The 19,349-nt window shown below is 41.0% G+C and overlaps 1 protein-coding gene across 3 annotated transcripts in view; it reads right to left on the reverse strand.

Moving 5' to 3' along the window:
- Window positions 1-18,659, reverse strand: part of atrn (attractin) — a 125,912-nt gene extending 107,253 nt beyond the window's left edge. For all 3 annotated transcript variants that reach the window (XM_071498090.1, XM_071498089.1, XM_071498092.1), the window contains exons 1-4: window positions 18,172-18,659; window positions 5,237-5,320; window positions 2,592-2,705; window positions 2,128-2,256 (exon numbers count right to left, since the gene is read on the reverse strand). In XM_071498090.1, the coding sequence (XP_071354191.1) occupies window positions 2,128-2,256; window positions 2,592-2,705; window positions 5,237-5,320; window positions 18,172-18,410 (566 nt within the window). In that variant the 5' untranslated portion in view covers window positions 18,411-18,659. The remainder of the gene's footprint in view (window positions 1-2,127; window positions 2,257-2,591; window positions 2,706-5,236; window positions 5,321-18,171) is intronic.
- Between the last annotated feature and the right edge of the window lie 690 nt (window positions 18,660-19,349).

Genomic DNA, 19,349 nt, shown 5'->3' on the forward strand with positions numbered 1-19,349 from the left:
TTTGGCAAATAAAAAGGAATGTGATTATATTTTTGAGTTAGTTTGGGTCTGTTGTATAAAAATGGAAATGTATAAGTTTTCTGTGTTTATAGATCTTTTTGAAAAGTAGATGTCAAAGCACAGACTAAAGGGGGGGAAGCAATAGACAGCTCACAAGAGAGGACATGCATAACATACGGATAAATAATAAATCCTGGGTTCATAAAGCAAGAAATTATTAAAGAAGGAGAAGTCTAAACCAGGAGGAGACAGAAGATCCGTTTAGAAATGATAAAAAAGGATAGCCATAAATGTGGACAGTTTGCAGAAGTGTTGATGTTATGAGTCAGTCTAGCAGGTTGTGGTAACTGATTTATATTTTATGTGTTTTTTAGCTTGCCAGCCCAACAGTTACCTCACATTACCCTCATAAAAATCCTACACATGTACAGTGCAGCATCAATACCACAATATGCTATATCTGCTCTGAGACAGACTGTGACCCCAAAAGTCAGTGTCATCACTCTGCTGATTGCTGGAGTAGATAAGTCCATCGTTTGCTTGTAGCTAAAGTGATGATACTGTATGGAAGCATTGAAAGGCCATAATATTTCAAACTTTACAATCTCTGGAATATGAGACTCTGAAATTCAACCACGCCTGATGACTTAAAGGAGCCATTTATGAGTTTTGCTGTTGCTACATAGCCAATGTTAGCATTAACAGCTGTTTACATACCAGTCATACCAAGAGCATCAGCCATTGTTCCATTTACAATACAAGAGGTTATGAGACACACCCAGAGCAGCGCTACCTCTTCAGGACAAACTGGAAACTACAGTGACAAGATGGTCCAACCAGTCAGCTGGTTAACATGCTAACTTCAAGAAAAGTATTGACAGAGCAAAACAAGAGTTAACATTGACTCTTGGTGAGCAAACAAATGAAGTTCAATGCTGAACTCACAATATTTCTTCTAGACTGGTGAGCTGCTAATGCTGACGCTGGCTATACAACGATAAGAGAACCTTAAATATATCAACTTTAAAGTTGGTCAATAAATCTGTTTTAATATAGGGTGTGCCTTGGAAGGGTCAATGGTGCTGTTAGAATATAAAATATGAAACTTCCTATTGGGAAGAGACAAGTGTTTTTCAATTAAAAAAAACAAAACAAAAAAAACCTCTCAACTCTATTTTTCATGGATAATGCATGTGACCTGATAGGACAGAGGTCTGATCGGTTCCCTATGAGCTTGATTTGTTATCTTGGCAGCTCTGAAGTTCAAGCTTGGATTTTACTTAAAAGTTTTGGTGTTAAACTTAAATTTGACTGTTTGATTTCACATGAGATCTTCATATCTAATCATGAAAATTCTGGATTTCATTAACTTGAATATAGTTATATAGTTGTTTTGTGAAGCAAAATATAAATTGAGTGGTATTTACATTTTTACCATAAAGTAATTCAGTCTCCTCAAATTACTATATTCATTGCCTCCATGTTGTGCTCATGTCAGCGTCCCTCAAAAGTAGGCAGGTACTGATTATGTTTGGCTGCTTTACCAACACATACCACAGTATGCCCATCAACGACAGATGATGGGGTAATGATCCAACAAAAACACACTGCGGACTGCAGCAAATGGACGGCAGCAGCCCGACATGATCCTCTTGCTGAAGTGCTGTCAACCAGCCGTGCCAGCGCACAGGCTGAATCATGCAGAAAGTGATAGGTTTGTATGCGTCATCTTGTTCCAAGGAGGAGTGTGACGTCGGTGTTTCACCTTGTTAAATCTCAACAGCCAGTGAAACAGAAATGATTTGCACTCAGGGCCTCGTCCAGGGGATCAGTATCGAGGTATTTGTCATTTAGTAGATACTTTTATCCAGTGACTGACTCTATCACGAGTGCATGTGTGGACCCTCAGAGATGCAAAGTGAGAGGCCTGGCACTCAGCTGCAGAGGATTAGCAGCAATGTGATCAAGGAGCGGTCCCAGAGTATCGTTTAAGACAAACAACGTGTTTAATTTTTACATTTGTTCTGGAGGACCATCCTGTAGAGGAAATTAACTTCTCCAGAGATTTGTGGAAGATGTTTTGATTATATCTAAGAGGGTGACCACTGTTTCCTGTGTTTCTCTCACCTGTAGGAAATGTTGAAGCCAGTCAGGTTGTAGGCAGCGTCACTGAAGAAGTGCAGCAGAGCGTAGCCGGACTGAGACACCACCTCTGGAACTGTCTCATTCCCGTAACGCTCAGGAACAATAAGACCACTGCAACAACAAGAAAGAGTCAAATTCAAGGCTGTTATTGACAGTAACACAACAGGCTTTCTTGTTTATGTCATCATAATTCTTCAATAATTGAAAAACAAGGTTCTCAGTTAGGGTGGAGTTTTCATTACCACCCTAACACACTTTTATTAGTCTGTGTCTCAATGGTGAGTTTTAAAATCACATGACCTAAATTATGTTTCAGAGAAACCAAACTTTTGCATTAAAATGTGTGAAATACAAAAATGTAGAGGTAGAAATCCAGTCCACACAGAGGCTCACTGGACTGAGACTTGGAGCTAACCAACCCTCAGTCAAATGCACAGTGAACGTACCTGAAAGCAGCGAGAAGAGGCGCATAAATGGAGTCTCCGTCGTACACGTAGAGGTGGTCCCAGCTGCACTCAGTGGCAAAGTGGTTGAACCGCAACCTAAGTATGGTGTTGGGCCTGGGTAACACACAAGGAGGAAGACCATGAGAACCGGTCTGAGTTTGATATGACTTCAACACTGATCAAAACCATCTGGTGGAACTATTAAAAGCCCTCCTGTGTTATCACATTAAGCACAAATAGCAGTGATTTGAAAACAGTGTATTTGCTGCACTGATATATAGAAACAATGCATTTTTTAAGACAGTGTGAAAGACAGAACTTGTGACCCGGCTGATTCGCTTCAAATTTGGTGAAACAAACACACACTTGTAGTTCAGACAACTCCTGTCATCCAAAATTATTCCTTAACTTTTGTGGTCGAAGACTGAGGCTGCTTTTTAACACAGTGTCAACTGGTCCAACTGTGAGAAACCAGACAGAAACAGAAAACAAGCCCTGGACACAGACACACAGAAAGACACAGACAGACACACACAGACACACACTTTTCTTTCCCAAAACTGAAAATACAGTTTCCTAAGAAACTAATAACATTAACAACCCTCCAGGAAAAGTGCATTTCATTATATTGGGAGAATTCAGATTGCCACTGTGCCAATTAGACATGTGATGACCAAGTCTACTTACTTAACACTAGTTGTTAAGTAAGAAGTAATAATATGTCTAATGAAACCCACACCCCCTTGTTTTCTAAAGCTCAGCTGTACACAGGTTGTGGAAAGTTACTGTTTGACCAGCTTTAGTGGCTGATTTCAAAGTGCAACACCCTCTGTCACCACACAAGCTGAATAAATTACATTTTAACAGCATAGAAGGCGGATAATTAACTAGCTGCTATGGCAAAACTATTCCTACCATTTGTCTGCAGGCAGATCCCCACCCTGACTCTACATTTGTATGAAACCACAGAGTCAATAGCTCAAGAAAATTAATAGATACCATTCAAATATTTTACTTTACATGATGACCTGTGTTTACTGTGTTAAATCTAACAGCTGTACTGCAACATGAAATCCAGCTGTTAAAACTTAACCATGAAGTTTCACACCATGTCACTGATATAGCAGGTTAGATTTGCTCTTGCACTTTTTCCACTGTGCTAAATGAATTAACCAAGAGTCCAAGGCTGAGAGTTTATCACATTAAAGCAGGAAAAACACGCTCATTTCATAGGTTTCAAACTTAAGACATAAGACATCTAAAAAAAATGGTTTCGCTCTGGTTAAGATAATTTGGTTAAGATTGCAAAATAATATCATTCAAAAGAGGGGGGAAGAAAGACAAAGCTCCATTTAGCGTCACTATGATGAGGGCATAAGCTATACAGGAAATGTTATGAATAGTCACATTTTTCTCCTCTAAATTTTATTTATTAGTGTGAAGCAGGGGCTCACTCCTCCCTCCCCCTAGCAGACTAATAAACTGAGGACTGGCGGCAGCCCCGAGGTTTGATTAGAAAAGAGGACTTGTGACTGGTGAATGTTTCAAAAGTATGGAGTGACTGGAGATCTGATAAAGAATTATCCTATTCAAGATTCTTTTGAGCAAGGCAGCGGGACACAGCACATCAGGCGTGCAGACACAGGTTTCAAATCCTGTCACTGCATATTTGTGGCTGAGGTCTCATCAGGCCCCTGCAGAGGGACTCTTGAAACTTGAAGTGAATGCATGTCTGGGGCTTATGAAACCCCCACTTTTAAAGTATTCTTGTCATTTTGATGGACACAGCACACGTGTCACTGCATTAACCTCCTGCTAAGAACAGGCTGAGGTCTGAAGACAGCATATCAATGTGCCATTAGAACATAATGAAAATGCTGGACGATAGAGTGGCCCGGTGATTAGAGGCGCCATCCAGGAAAACGGGAAGGTCAGAAGTTCAAAACCCTGGAACAGCCACACTTATGTCCAGGAGGACATGAGTGTGATGTCCTGAGCCTCGTGGTGAACGTGCCTGAACAAGCACTGGCTAAACGCCTGAAATGTAAATGTAATCAAACAGCGCTGGTTTGGAGGAGCTGGCACACAGAAGAATTAGGAATCAACCCAGTGAATCGATACTCTGTGCTATGGTTTTGCTGACTTAAACAATTCAGACACAGTATTGAATTTCTCAGTTACTTTGCCATTTATTTCCACCCATCATCCTCTAGACAGTGTATATTCTGCTGGAAGGACTTCAGCAAAGGACTGCAGTGTAGACTGTGTATATTTCATCATTATGGGCACCTTGGAAATATATTTATTTACAATATTGAGTTGCAGCCTCAGTTTTCACAGTCCATCTCTCAACTGTCTAAACGTTTTAGGAATCCTTCCTTTGTTTTTTTTTTTAAAAGCTGAATTAATGTGTGAAATCTATAATGGAGTATCAGTTAAATGTAGTTTAACTTCGTTCTACCGATTGATACTGATACTGAGTCCGTGTGTGTTTGACCACCTCAGATGATCATTTGAAAAACTACTTCTGGATCACAACGTATAATGTTTAATCTGACAGCACAAAAGGAAAGTACAGCATAGCTATTTCAAAGTCCAGTCCTGATCTGGAGTCTGCCCCCGGTGGAGATTTGCACTGTACTTACTGTCCCTCAATGAGCCATGTGCACTTGGTCTTGTATTTGTAGTTTCCTGGTCCGTCGGTCAGATACCCGGAGGGCCCCGTCAGCCTGAGAGAAAGAAAAGTGAGGAGAGATTCAAGGTTACAAATGAAGATGTCATGTTTGTTATTCTAAACGAGTTGAAACCATGGAAACTGTGTCCTCTACTCGGAGTCTGGGTGTAATGTGCAAATGCCACATTAAAAAGCAGGACACAAACAAGAAGAGGAAGCCAATGGATCTGTATGGAAGGCATCACTGTAACCGAAACATGCTTTTCATCAAACTGTTGACAAACTTCATTTGAATTTTAATGTAAAATAACCGTCAAATGTTTTAAGGTACAATAATTAATCAGCGGCTGCCAAAAGACACCAGCAGGTCTCTGAGCAATTCTTCATCACTTTATTTTATCTATTGATATTTGTTTTACATATTCCCATCACAACTTCCCAGAAAGAAAAGTAGAAAAATCACTTTGGAGAGCTCTGGACTCTGACCTTAGCAGCATCATTATCTTAGTCCAATACTGTAGTTTATGACCCAATACCTGTAAAACTATTGACAACCCCATCAGCCTCAGCAGTCCTCTGTGTTTAGTGCCAAATAGCAAATGTGAGCATCCTAACACCAAGTTGGTGAACAAGGTAAAAAATTATCCCTGAAGAGCATCAGTGTGTTAGCATTATCTTTGTGAGCATGTTAGCATCCGGATGTTTGCATTATGCTCAATGAGGGCTGCTGGTACGACTTAGTTTTGCTATTTGACACATTAATAAACTGGTAAATCAACTTAGTGATGAAATGATCTGGCATCAACAAATCAGCCACTTATGACGTAAAACGTTTTCACTTTCCAGTCTCTCAAATGTAAAGACTGATGTTTTTTTTTAAATTATCATTGTAACACATGGGTTATGGCAAAGCTGAAAAAATGTGACTGAAATTTTTAAAGTGTGTGTATATATATATATTTATATATTTATTTAGAAAATATAATAATAATAATAATAATAATAATAATAATAATAATAATAATAATAATAATAATTTATTCAGACATGAAACTACCCAAGTATTTCATGATGTTAATTCTCTTTAAAGTGTCTGACACACAGATTTTTATCACTTCTTGATATGACCTACTTTTCTTCAGCCTGTTATCTAGTATCTTAATGTTGGACACTGAATGTCTTTCATCATCTTGATGAGGTTGGTGACCTGCACTGGGAACCATGATAGAAAAAAGATCCAGGACTTTGTTTTATTTCTGACAACATCTACTATATTGCACTATTGTTTCAGATGTTGGTCGATAAACCGAAACATAATAATAAAAATAATTATGTTCAGGAAACTTTGCAACCCTGATATCTGTCACATATCACATCATGTCACAATCTAAAGCTTTGAAATACTAAACATTAGATTAAAACATTCAGGTTGCAGTTATAATATTCAGAGCATTCTGCAGAGACACCACAGAAACGATTGCACACAACGTTGTTACACAAGAGGCCATCAGCAGAGCAGAGACAGAGCAGGTAAACACAAACTTCTGCCACTTCACTTTTCAGAACATGCAGCTCTGTGGTTGAGCGGGCAGCCGACAGGACAGCTAAAGGGCTGAGAATGATTAAACCTCGCAGCAAATTATTATCTGGAGTCGACACCAAGGCCAGCCACAAACACTAGTAAAGTACAGTGTCCGGCCTCTGTTATTGCCTGATCAATTCCAGCTTGATGACACAGCAGCAGAGGGGAGCTAGATCACACAGGGGACACTTAGACGCAGTCTGGATTGTATCATTACTGATGTAGGTCTCAGGGTGCAATGACTGTGCTAACACACCCAGTCACAGTCTTGTTCCAAAACAGTCTCTCAGCACCGTTTCAGACTAAAAGTCTGCTGAGAAAGCTGCAGGACACACTCCTCCCATACGACAGTCAGCTAAAGATCTCTGTGTGGTGATGAGAATAACAACCAAAACTGACGCCCTTACTGAGATACACAAATAAAGCACAAGTGATCAACATCTCGACTAAATATCAGTTTGTCTTGACCTTGCGTGGATGTATTTTTAAATTAAATCATTCCACTTTGTAAACAGGATGTTATTCTGTGCCCGTTTTTGCACAAGACATATGAAAGGTGTTTTTTAAAACCAACAGTCTTCTGAGGCAGATCCTCCATATCTAAGTTTTTATTTGCATCTAGGCAACAAGTGTGGAGCAACTTTGTGTTATTGAAAACTGCGCCCATAGCTGCTGAGTTGCAGGCCAATAGCCCCAGCTGTGTGGGCTGGGAGGCTCACAGTCCAAGGCCGAGGGTGTTGTTAAGTTAACGACAACTTTACAGGCCAAACACATGACACTATATTGCAATAATGCTCTTGCGCTATCTCTACAGCTTGAGGATGGAAATGTTTATCAGACAGTCAGTGAAGTGTGGCAAACCAAACCACTTCTGCACACTGACAACCACACATGGAGCTTGGCTGAACATTGCTGGCTCACTGCTTGCACTTTAAGAGAGTAGATACACACAGCTCTCTTCACGTGGCAGGTCTCAGCGGCTGGCTAACGAGTACACTAACGCTGTAATTACAGATCTCTCAGAGCTAATACAGTCAGGCCCTGCTGGGACTCTCAGCTCTCCCAGCTAGCAGATAAACAGAGCTCTCTCAGAGGGTGAGAGGCTCCAGACGCTCCTGAACCCAACACACCCCCACCCTGACACAAACTGCTGCATGCTCACAGCTTACTTAGTAGCACTGAGACTACTCTATTACTATACTACAAAACATTCCTCTGAAACACTAGAAAAATAATCCAAATTAATTTATATACTATGCTAGACCTTATGTTTTTGTTAGTTTCATCTACTTAAGGAACATTTAAAGGGTAAGTTCATCCAGTTTATGTGTTTACTGACCACAGGGAGAGCAGTTAAATAACTTCTTACTTGCCTCTTGGCATCTAGTTTATAGACTTACACTTTTTGCTGCCATCCCAATAGACTGGTAGCAAACTCTGTGGAAAGTATTGAAACATTAGGTTTGAGAAACTGAAACTAAATACGTCTCGGTTTCTATGGTCAATCCACTGAAAACCATTATACACAAGTTATTGAAAGCTGCTGACTATGAGGTCTGTGCATTATCAGTTGCATCGACATATTTACTGGACATATTTATGGATTGCTGCTGATCTTTTTTTTTTTTTTTTTTTTTTTAAACACATTTCATTCCCTTCCACCTACAGGGTTGGAGGTTAGTGAACATATCCAGAAACACGTGCTAATCAAACTACAACTTTCTGTAGGCTCATCAGTGATGTGTCTGAACTGAACCTGAAAACTTAAATAGGGATAAAAACAGGAACAGATCTGAAACCACAAGTAAAACTGTTCCCTGCTGTATAAAATTAGAGGAAATACTGTCAGATACGGGTGTGACTCTTAGTGATTGGATTAGATCTTGTTTCTTCACATTACATACTGCACTATGTTTCAAATTTAACATGGATTCAGTAATTTAGTTAAATTAACATTCAGTAATTTAATTCAGTCAGGGCTCAAGACTAATGTTTCCACTGGTAGCACTGGTGCTACCAACTGTGTCAGCCGGTCACATGAGCACATGATTTGGTCGCACTGAACAGAGGTTCCTCTTTCTCCATGTTACAGGCAGTGTTGAACATGATGACCATTTTGTTCTCCTCCACTGAGCCACTGTTCTCATCTGGCCTCTGAGAAGAGGCAAAGAGGGAGGGGCTCAGTGTTTGGGGTGTTGCCCCCGTCCCTGCAGGTTTGTGTTTCTTTCTGTCGTTGTGTAACAAAGTTTCAAGCTTAAAGTTAAAATATATGTAAAAATGACCAGACATATGTGATATATTTCTTGAGCTGTGTTCTTATATTATCCCAAATGTTTCCAGCACTTTTCAAACCTGAAGAAATCTGTGATTTTAATCATGCTGATGGTCATCTGTCAATGACATCACGTCACCTATGTGCATGCTTTGGTGTTATTGTTGTTGTTGTCTGCCATAAGCTCAAAATCAACTTTTATCTAGTTTTAAGCAACATTTTATGATACACTTTTTACACCTTGGTCGTTTTCAATTATGTATTTTAAACAGATGAAGGATTTCAGTCATCAGACATCTGGATCTTAAGTTATCAGAGAAAAAAACCAAGTAAATGTTGGACAGCTCAGCTTTCAGCAGCTCCCTGATGATCTGTGTCTGCCGGAGAGCATCAGCAAATTTGTGATTTTTAACTTGAAACTGCTTTATTCAATGTTTCTACCTGTTTTAATCCCCTGGTCTGTTTGTTATGGAGAGGAGGAGATCTCTGCGGATAATTCAGCTGCCTGTAAAACCCTCCTGAACATCTGGTTCATGAGTTATCAGTGAAACAATCAAAACAAAGGTTAGCAGCTGTCTCAGCTCCCAACCCTTCCCTGACGTCCTGTGTCTGCTGTACAAACTTTAAAATATTGACTTTAAATGTTAAACTGCTTTATTCAGTGTTTTTACTGGTTATATTCACTGAGGAGACCTCTGTAGATAATTCCGCTCCTGGTAAAAAACTCCTGAATCCAAAGCAGGAGAAGCTTGGTAGTGACGACAACAACTCCCATCACCCAACACTGTCTTCTGTTATTGTTTTGACTGAGAGACCCTTAGTGGCAGAAGTTACATACTGTGCACACACAGCATAGCAATCCGCTCTCACTGCAGCCTTGGAAACTGTCTGTTTGTTAAGGTCCCTGTTAGCTTCTGCATTGCCTTCTCTCCCTGTCTGCCCCTGCAGCCTCGTCATCAGTTGTGTCTGTGCTGGGACCTCTTGTTTTCTCTCCCTCTCCACCAGGCTTGTTTTGCATGCACATGTGCACTGATGATGAAAGTGCAGCCGGGGAGAGTGCAGGTAAGGAGAGACCGACTGAGCCAGTGAAGATGAAAAAGTACCACTTTCACAGTGGTAAACACAGTTCCCATGCCAACAAAACAGGTTAATCTTCATCATGCACTCGTACAAATGCAATGTGAAAATTAAACTCACATACTCTCAAAAAAAAGGCCATATATGCAAAAATTTTGGTCCCAGTCTGGAGCCCTGATTCGTCTTTTCAATGATTGAGGATCATTAACAAGTGTGTGCTACAGAGCTGCTGGGGTGTCCATCAACACAACCAATCATCTACCAGAACTGCAGATAAGAAACAGAAGTTACTTTGAACAGAGAGCCAAAAGAAATGTTCAGTCTTGTGCTCTCTTCTTTTTTTGGACACAGTTCAGGCTATAAAGTTAGTTTTTATGCAATGCAAAAGTCAAAGCACAGTCTATTGACATATCATGCCCCTGGCAGATATATTATGGTCATTTACAACCATAGGGCAGTAAAACATTTTATTAACGGCTCCCTTCAGGGTTATTATTATGATGAAGCATGCAGGGGGAAATTTAAGGAAAGCAGCCTGTGTCTGAAAAATAATGGGACCAAAATGGCATCTGAGCCGAACCAAAGCTCTTGTTAAACAAGACAAAGCACACTAGTAAAACCTTCCATGAGCTTTTGACTGACTGTTCATCAGGTGTGTCAACTATCAATTCTAATCTATTGATCATTTTGCAAGCAGAAAATGAGAATTTTACAGACTGTTTAAAAAGATGCCTTCTTCTTAACTAGTTTATTCCACTACCATAGTTAATTACTTGAAGGCAAAGTTTTCTTGATATATAGCTTTTCTTTGCCCCTGAACATGGTTCCTTGCCAAGACCAGGTGGTGGTAATGGTCACTTGCCAAGAGCTTCGGCCACTGTTGCATTTACAACACATGAGGTTAGAATACGACGATCAGTGCTACATATTGAAAAAAAATGACAGAAGTAGGAGCAAACAAGCTTTAAAAGTGGGACTGGTTTCAACTGCTGTACTAACATTTCTTCTAGACTGGTAAGTAAACAGCTGTTGCTAATGTTTGCTGTATAACGGCAAGAAAAACTTTCATATAGCACCTTTATAGTTGGTTAATAAATCTGTAAACATAAGGAGGGATGTGTTGTGGAAGAGTCAAATGATACTGTATCATCCTTTGACTCCTGTGCAGCAGAAAAATTGACAAACCTAAATCAAATTTCTTGTCACTATGTCCTGCTACACTTTTAAAATGACAACTGTCAGTTTAAACAGAAGCTGTCAAAAATGCCATCAGATAAAGAATAAGCCAACAGCTGCTTGTACTTCCCGTTGTTAGATCTGCATTGACACAAGCAGAGCATCGCATTCACAATGACGTTCAACAGCCACTCCTTCTCATGCCAACAGCATCCCTGCTGCAGAGCCAAGTGGTCGGCAAACGGGAAAGTGGTACAGCAGCACGAGAGCAGAGCAAACACGATCCTTCATTCAAAAGCAACAACAGGGCTGTTCAGTGGCAAAGGCTGGAGGGTAAAAGAGCAAGCTCACACAGAATGTAAATGCTTCAGAGGCAAAAGGGTTTTCCCCTCAGACTGTCTAGGTAGACGTGCTGCTGCTGAGATGAGATTTTAAATCAATTAGGGAATATTATGGGGGGGAAATTACACTTTTATTGTTGTATCCCCATGCATCTCAGTGGCAGACATAATGTGATAGTTTCAGATTATTTTGCACATGCAGGCAAAAAGAAAATTACCTTGATAAAATCAAAATTATTTGCTGGGGATACAGAAATTTTATGGCATATTACCCAGTGTGCTGCATGATATTTAGGATGATGAATACAAATATCCTGGGGTGAAGATCCACCAGATGATGTAATCAACAATAAATATGCCATCCTCTCTTGTTAATGTTGCCATGCCAACAGATAACAGATATATAGACATGAAATGATAAAGTTACTGAGCAGCAGCCGTAACACTGCCCGCAGGCAACAAATCAACAAAGGCAACGTAGCCAAAATACGCTCCTCAGTCAGTCAGTCAGTAAATATTTCTGAAATTATTAGCAGTGGCTATCTTCCCAGTTACTGTGCTTTCCCACCTCAGTGAGTTACGGCTTCACTGAGATCAGTGTTTTCTTTACAAACGTGTCCTTTCATCAGCCTTAAAATGCATCACGCCTCTGCTGAGACCTGAGATTCACCTCAGCCGCAAAAACTAAATTCTGTCCTTTAATATTGAGCATCACACACATGTTGAGCACAATTTACTGATGCCACCTTACAAGATTTCTCAGATAGCTCCCTGCCAGGTCAACCTAAAGCCTTTCTGTACAGCTGTAAGCAAAACCATCTGGACTCCAGGTACCTGAGGAAAGGGATGGAACAAACGTCTGTGCCTCTGCATCAGCAGGCTGAAAAAAGAACAAATCAGTAGTACCACTGTGGGGACCATTAGTGTGTGCAGAGGGCAGGCAGGCTGGTCGCACAGTGGGGCCTTTAGTAAAGTGAGGTCAGCCTTCAAACAGGTTCCAGACAGCGCCTGGGGATGGATATGAACTAATATACAGCACAACAGACTACAAAGGCACCACAAAGCAGAGAGCTGTGAAACTGTGAAACTGCAAATACCAAAACCATGTTAATGTCAGACCAGGACAAATGCATCAGCATGTGTCTGTTGTTAAAAATTTAATGTGCAATTTCTGTGGGTCAAGAATTTACCATCTGGTATGGACTTGATTTTATTATCATTCTTAATTATGCATTCATCATTTATCAAGAGAAAATGCAAAATATAAGCTTGTTCCAGCTTCCCAGATGTGAAGACTGGCTGCTTTTCCCTTGTTAATTGACAATCTTTAAATTTAAACTCTGGGTCTGACAAACACACAATTTGAAAAAGTGACCTTGGACTCTGAGAACGTGGAAAATAATCAACAGATTTATTGATGATGAAAATAATCATTAGTTGCAGCCATGAGAACAGAGTGCTAGTCGTCTTTTCTGCAGAACTGATGACACTGATAATAAACCCTGGTGTGAGAATGTCCAATGATGGATATTCAAAAAAGTTACCCAACACACATTGCTGGCCATGTGCAAGATAAGGTCAGGAAACTTATTTGTGGTTACAGTATCAAAGAGTTCATCTTTTTACCAGCCATGATGACAGGACGTCTGACTCAGCATATGGGAAACGTTTACACTGCACTGATGATGGTGTTTATTTCTCAACCTGATTTGAACACTTCAAAATACAGATTCAAACATTCTGTGTATGCAATTAAACATGAGCAGGAAGCTCACTTCATTAGCTGGCACAGAGTTGCACATTAACCGCATTAGAAATTGGGGGAGTCAGAACTGGTGCCAGGACATCAACGCGCATGAGAAGCTTACTTTAAGTGGCATGGACAAGGCATTCATTTACCACCTCGTCCCACTGCAAAAGAAAACTGGCTCATAACCCTGATCCTCCTCAAAAACAAATTCATCTTGGCAAACGCTCCATCTCATACTAACAAAAAAAAAATTCAGTCGCATGTCTTTGGGAGCCTTTGTGCCAAGAAGCATAAAGCTGACCTTTGTAGAAATGATCTGATCAGAGCATGAATCAGATATTGTTCAGCCTTATAGTAAATCTCATCAACATTAACAGTTACAAGCTACAAGTTCTAGTAAACCAGAGAAAATGTGTTTTTAGACATTTTATAACTGTCGCGTTACTGTTTTAGGTTTCCTGAGCTTCTAAAATATAAACCAGTCGACTGTGCAGTTCAACAGCTCGGCTTGTACAGCGGCAGGAACGGTTTTCCCCAGACAGACATACCCAGAGAAAACTGGACCATTAACAAGCAAGTGTGAGCCGGATGATATTACTCAGCCCAAATACAGATATATACACTCTCTTATTTACCTGAAGTGGAATCTGTCCATACATAGAGGAATTACATTTTAACGTGCAAAACCATAAGCTGCAACATCCCTGGTTTGACCCCGGCCATGAACTGCCTCACATTTCATTCCTCATCTTTCTTGCCTCATTTCCCTTCATCTTTCTGCTACCAACTCTTCAAGAAAGGCATGAAACAAATACTACAGACAAAAAAAGAGACTTGCATAAGAAAAAAGTCAACTTCACACTCTGACTATCAACAGTGAAGTCTTGGAACTACTTCTATCAAACAGTCTCATAAATGTTCAGAATGAGGTCTGTGGATTCTCTGCAGTCACAGGCGAAATGTCTGCAAGTTTTCTAAATGTCATATTTCACTGCTGTGAGCACAACAAACAAGCTCCACTGTGTTGGGATGAAAGGAGAAATCTCAAAGATGGACAACTCTCAAACACTGGCAAATGAAACCAGAGCTGTCTGCACGACTGGACGTCACTAGAGGCAAAACAGTTTGTTTTGTTGAAATTTGGGTGAACTGACCCTTTAAAAACAAAGACAGTGAGGTCTGGTTTTGCAAGGTAAAGAGTGTTTAGTAGAAGTGGCTCATTCTACTGAACATCAATTCTGACATATGGTTTTTAGCAGGAAAATATTCTTATTAATATTGGGCCCAGCCCTAATGGGATCTACACACTGAGACCCATGGGAACATTTTCGCACTTAGCTACACAATCTTAAGTTGTTCTTTTTTTATTGCCATAAAACAACAACAAAACACTCTAGTCTGTTTTGTCGCCACCTCCCTCATGTTGATTTTGACCCTCATGGCTAATTGGGACTCCATCTTGGCACGACCCTGCCACAGAAAGCTGCTTTTACCAGCACTCACCCAGCCTTGTATGGTAGCATTGTCTGTATGCTAAACACGGCCTCGAACCACAGGCTCTCCCTGGAAAACTATCGGCCCTTTGACCGGGCTAACAAAACAACACAGTCCTGTATCCAGGCAAATCTGGGATCACAGAGCAGCAGGTTTACTATTCCATTCAATGATAATTAGCCTGACGGGGTGAGGAAGCTGCAGCAGCGCTGATAAATGCATCATAGAAGTTTCACTGATAAACACAATACTGAATGTCAGTGCCCTGCTGTGTTATTAGTGAAGTTCAGGTCAGACTAACACTCCTCCAGCAGACAATCTGCACCACAACCTCTGACAGCCCTGACAGGGGAGACAGAGCCAATCCACCTCACCACTTCTCTACACAACAGAGGTTTAGAGTAGAAACAGACAATTTAACGCTGCTTTTAAAAGTAGCTGGAGGAGAAGACAAACACAGCAGCCACAGGCCCCTTTTACACAGAGATCCCAATATACTGCCATTAAGACCCCTCGTTGTTGTTTACACTGAACCAATCGAGCCTGGATGAGCCACACAACAGCGTCTGCGTCCTGTAGCCAGGGATGTGTGCAATTAGTTCACTAAATGAGTCAGCACCAGAAATACTGGTCAGTTAATCAGTTACTAAAAATGTGAACTGTTGTGTCTAAGATACAGTAAACTGCCCGGATGTTGGCAGCATTTTGATCCAGGAAATGAAACGAAATCTAAATACATACATCTAAAACAGTAAATAAAAATGAGGTTGTATAGGCTGTGTCAGAAAAATCATATAAGCACTCGACCAGAGCAATGCAAAATAACCACATTCAGCTCAAGCATTTGGACGTTTACCTTGTCAAGATTTCAATTCTCGTTTGATCGACATGGAAATGAGTCATCGGGAACATCTCCATCTGTGAGTAACCTCTAACGACATAAGGACATGAGGACTTGGAGTTTTTCTCCATCTCATACTGTTATAAACACTTCTGAATAATAATGTTATAAATGCACAATGTGGTTCTGGGAAGTTGTGATATGCATTTATTCTTATTTTCTGACAACTAATCAGAAAAATAATTATTGAAAATAGCCATTCAGCTCCATTCCCCTCGAACCCAAGACTTTCATGCTAACACCGGAGCCTCCACGCTACCCATGATGCAGCTGGTGGGAGAAAGACTGCTACAACTGACACTTGAGAGCGATGGGCTCTCAGTTTTTCACCACAACCAAGATGAGACATTTCATCCAGAGAGCACTCAACCCTGCTGTTCAGAAACATTAGAAGCTCAGCAGCCTTTCAGCCTCCATTTCACTTGTTCAGATATGCTCAGCAATAAGCTTGTGCTAATGTGCAAAGAGTCCCAGCTTCCCTTTTCTTGACCACAACTGATTTCTGAAGAGGCATAAAGCCACAGACCTCCTGCACAGGCTGAGACAGCATGACCCGAGTATCAATTTTTTTTTTAAAAAAGACCAAAATACCTTGGGTCTTCCAGAAAACACTTAGCTGAGGCCTGTCTACCGGGCACACCCTGATGGACACGTTTTAGCTGCACAGACATGCTAACTCATCACAAAGCTGGAATAAGATCAGCTCGCTAACAACCAGAAAAGAAGGGAAGCAGAAGTATAACATTACGACATGAGCTCAAATTTAACTTAACCAAGGAAAATGAATTTGGGACAAAGTTGCTTTTTTAGTAAATGCTTGTTTATATTATCTTGGCAGGATCTGCAGAAAGGCACAGTCCTATATAAACTGGCCAATAGCGTCATCATCATTGATTTTGTCTAAACAAAGTCATCAGGTAATGCAGGACAACTTTCTCCACCAGAACATCAGAGCACAATGTAAACTACAGCAAATGAAAAGAGACACTTTAATGGGCTCAGAGAAAAGTATGTGCAGCACTCACTGACTGAATATTCTTATTGACATTTGACACTTTTTTAATTTGCCATCACACAGTATGCAGCGTCACTATGCTTTGTTCACAGAGCGCTAACATGGTGAGAGAGGGGGCTAGTGAGAGCGGATGTGTTATCGGTCTTATCAGGTGATCGCCTTCCTCCCACCTCTCAGATGTTTTCTCGAGTTCAGCCTCCACCAACCTGCATGGCTCAGCTGTAAAAACAGACTTTGTCTATACTTTGACCCCGAGCTGCTGCAGTCCTGTCAGTGAGTGACAGTTTTCTGAGTGGGTCAAACAACACCCAAGTCCTTTGGTTCAACACTGGCATGGCACCGGCTGTATTTCAAACAGTCTCATGAAGCCAGACAACACTGAGTCCAACCTACAGCAACAACAAAAACAGCCAGTTTGGGCTGTACCTCCATTAATACTCCCTGCTGAGACCTCCAGCAGTGAGCACCTCTGTTGTTGTTCAGCAGAGTGGACGCTGCCAACTCTTCACTAACACAACCACAGACATCACCATGTGTTCTGGCAATGAGAAATAAATAAATACATGGCTGGGGTTTATGAAAGCATGATGAGTTTGAGTGGTTGAACTGTGGATAAATGCCAAACTGCTCATCTGATTAATTATTCAGTCAACTGTTAGAGAGAATATATATATGTACAAATGACAATCTCCGATAGCAGCTTTTAAAAAGTAAGGACTTGCCGCCTTTCTTCGATTTAGGTCATTTTAAATTGAACACATTTGGGTTTAAAGCTGCTGGTCACACAAAACACAACTTAATGACATCTTCTTGGCCTCTGGGAAAATGAAATGGTAATTCTTCACTGTTTTCTGACACCTTATCATCAAAAAAAACAGAGTATAAATATAGAAAATCATCTTAGTTGCAGCCCCAGTGTAGATAATTATAGTCAGGATGTACTGATGTGTACATTGACAGTGATAAGATGGTGACACTATGAAGATTTAAAAAGGTACTGAGGCCCCAACTGGAAGCCAGCTACACCTTTAATAATGATTCAGATCACTATTCAGCATCTTTACAAGCATGAACTGGATCTGAACCAGGGCAGCTGTGTCCTTGTGTTAACGTTGGTCCCAACAGTAGTAGCAGGAGACCGGTATCTGCTTCAGGTGTGCACCGCTCGGCACCTCCACACATACTACCTGGGCTCTGAATTACCGAAGATTTCGCCCAAAGCAAAGCAAACGCAGGCGTCATACACAACCTGTCTCAGTGATAAAAGCTGCTTTATTCTGCCCGTGTGTTCACTCTACCTGAATCGCCCTCCGCAGTGCTGGCATTGGTCCCCAACCCAGCCGGGGAAGCACACACAGCTGCCCGTAGCGGTGTTGCACTGTCCGTTCATACACGGTTTGTCGCACTCCTTCGCCTCGGTGACGCCGGGCAGCCCGGAGAGCAGCCCGATAACCGAGAGCAGGAGCGCGGTTGTCAGCATCAGCAGGCTCCGGCCCCGGCCAGAGCCCGAGCAGGCCCGCCGCGTCGCCCCGTACATTCTCGCACAAAAGATGGCTGCTTTAGACAGACGCTGCGCCGCTTCGGATAGAGACCCGACGAGCTGCCCGCTGCTGGGGTTGCGTTTATCGGCCTAAAGCACGGTTTCCCTGGAGGTAACGTTTAGTGTCTTCGTTGAGGCTGGTCTTCGCTGGTTACTTGGTTTACATCTTTCCAGTGGTTCTGTTTCCCAGCGCCGCACCAAGCCGCATATTGACATCCAGAAGTGACGTGATGGTAACGGAAATGCGCAACCGGGGGAAGTCGAACCGCTTTTATTTTGAAAACAGAGTAAAAATCCCGCCCCCTTTTTTTTTCCCAAGCTAGCTCTGGTTATTTATACGGGATTTTATATCCATATTACTAATATAAGTTAACTTGCTATCTACAATCTGTTTATATTAAAACATTTTTTATATGAATAAAGCTAAAATTATTATTTTAGGAAGCATTAAAACTACATCTCCCATACTGCTTTGAAAGGATAATGATTGATGTAAGCAGTAGTTGCGTAAATGCTAACGAAATAATTGCTAACTGTAAAAAGTTCATTGTTTTCCCTTAAATAATAGTAACTTTAGGTCCACTTACCAGCTTTTCTGGAGCTTTCAACGGCATATTAAAAATAAGATTTTGATTTTGTTAAAAAAATAAAATAAATAATTGCAGCTAAGAAACGTATTTCTTTAGAAATATATAAAACAAACAGTAGTTAGTGGTCTGTCCTTACATTAAAGCTTCTGCACAGGTTTGGAACATTAACCCAGGTGATGCCAATTAATCAATTAGACCTCTGCTCAGCTGTGTGCAGCCTGTGTTTGATTGACATGTGGTGTAGTGATTTCAGTCCCAGCAATGGGACAATACTAGTTGTTCAGAGTAACTGAAAACACACCTGTCTGTGTGTGTGTGTGTGTGTCTGTGTGTGTGTGTGTGTGTG

Source organism: Trachinotus anak, unplaced genomic scaffold (genome assembly GCF_046630095.1).
Source record: "Trachinotus anak isolate AG129_WGS33_773 ecotype Australia unplaced genomic scaffold, CSIRO_AGI_Tana_v1 ptg000015l, whole genome shotgun sequence".
Lineage (NCBI taxonomy): Eukaryota > Metazoa > Chordata > Actinopteri > Carangiformes > Carangidae > Trachinotus > Trachinotus anak.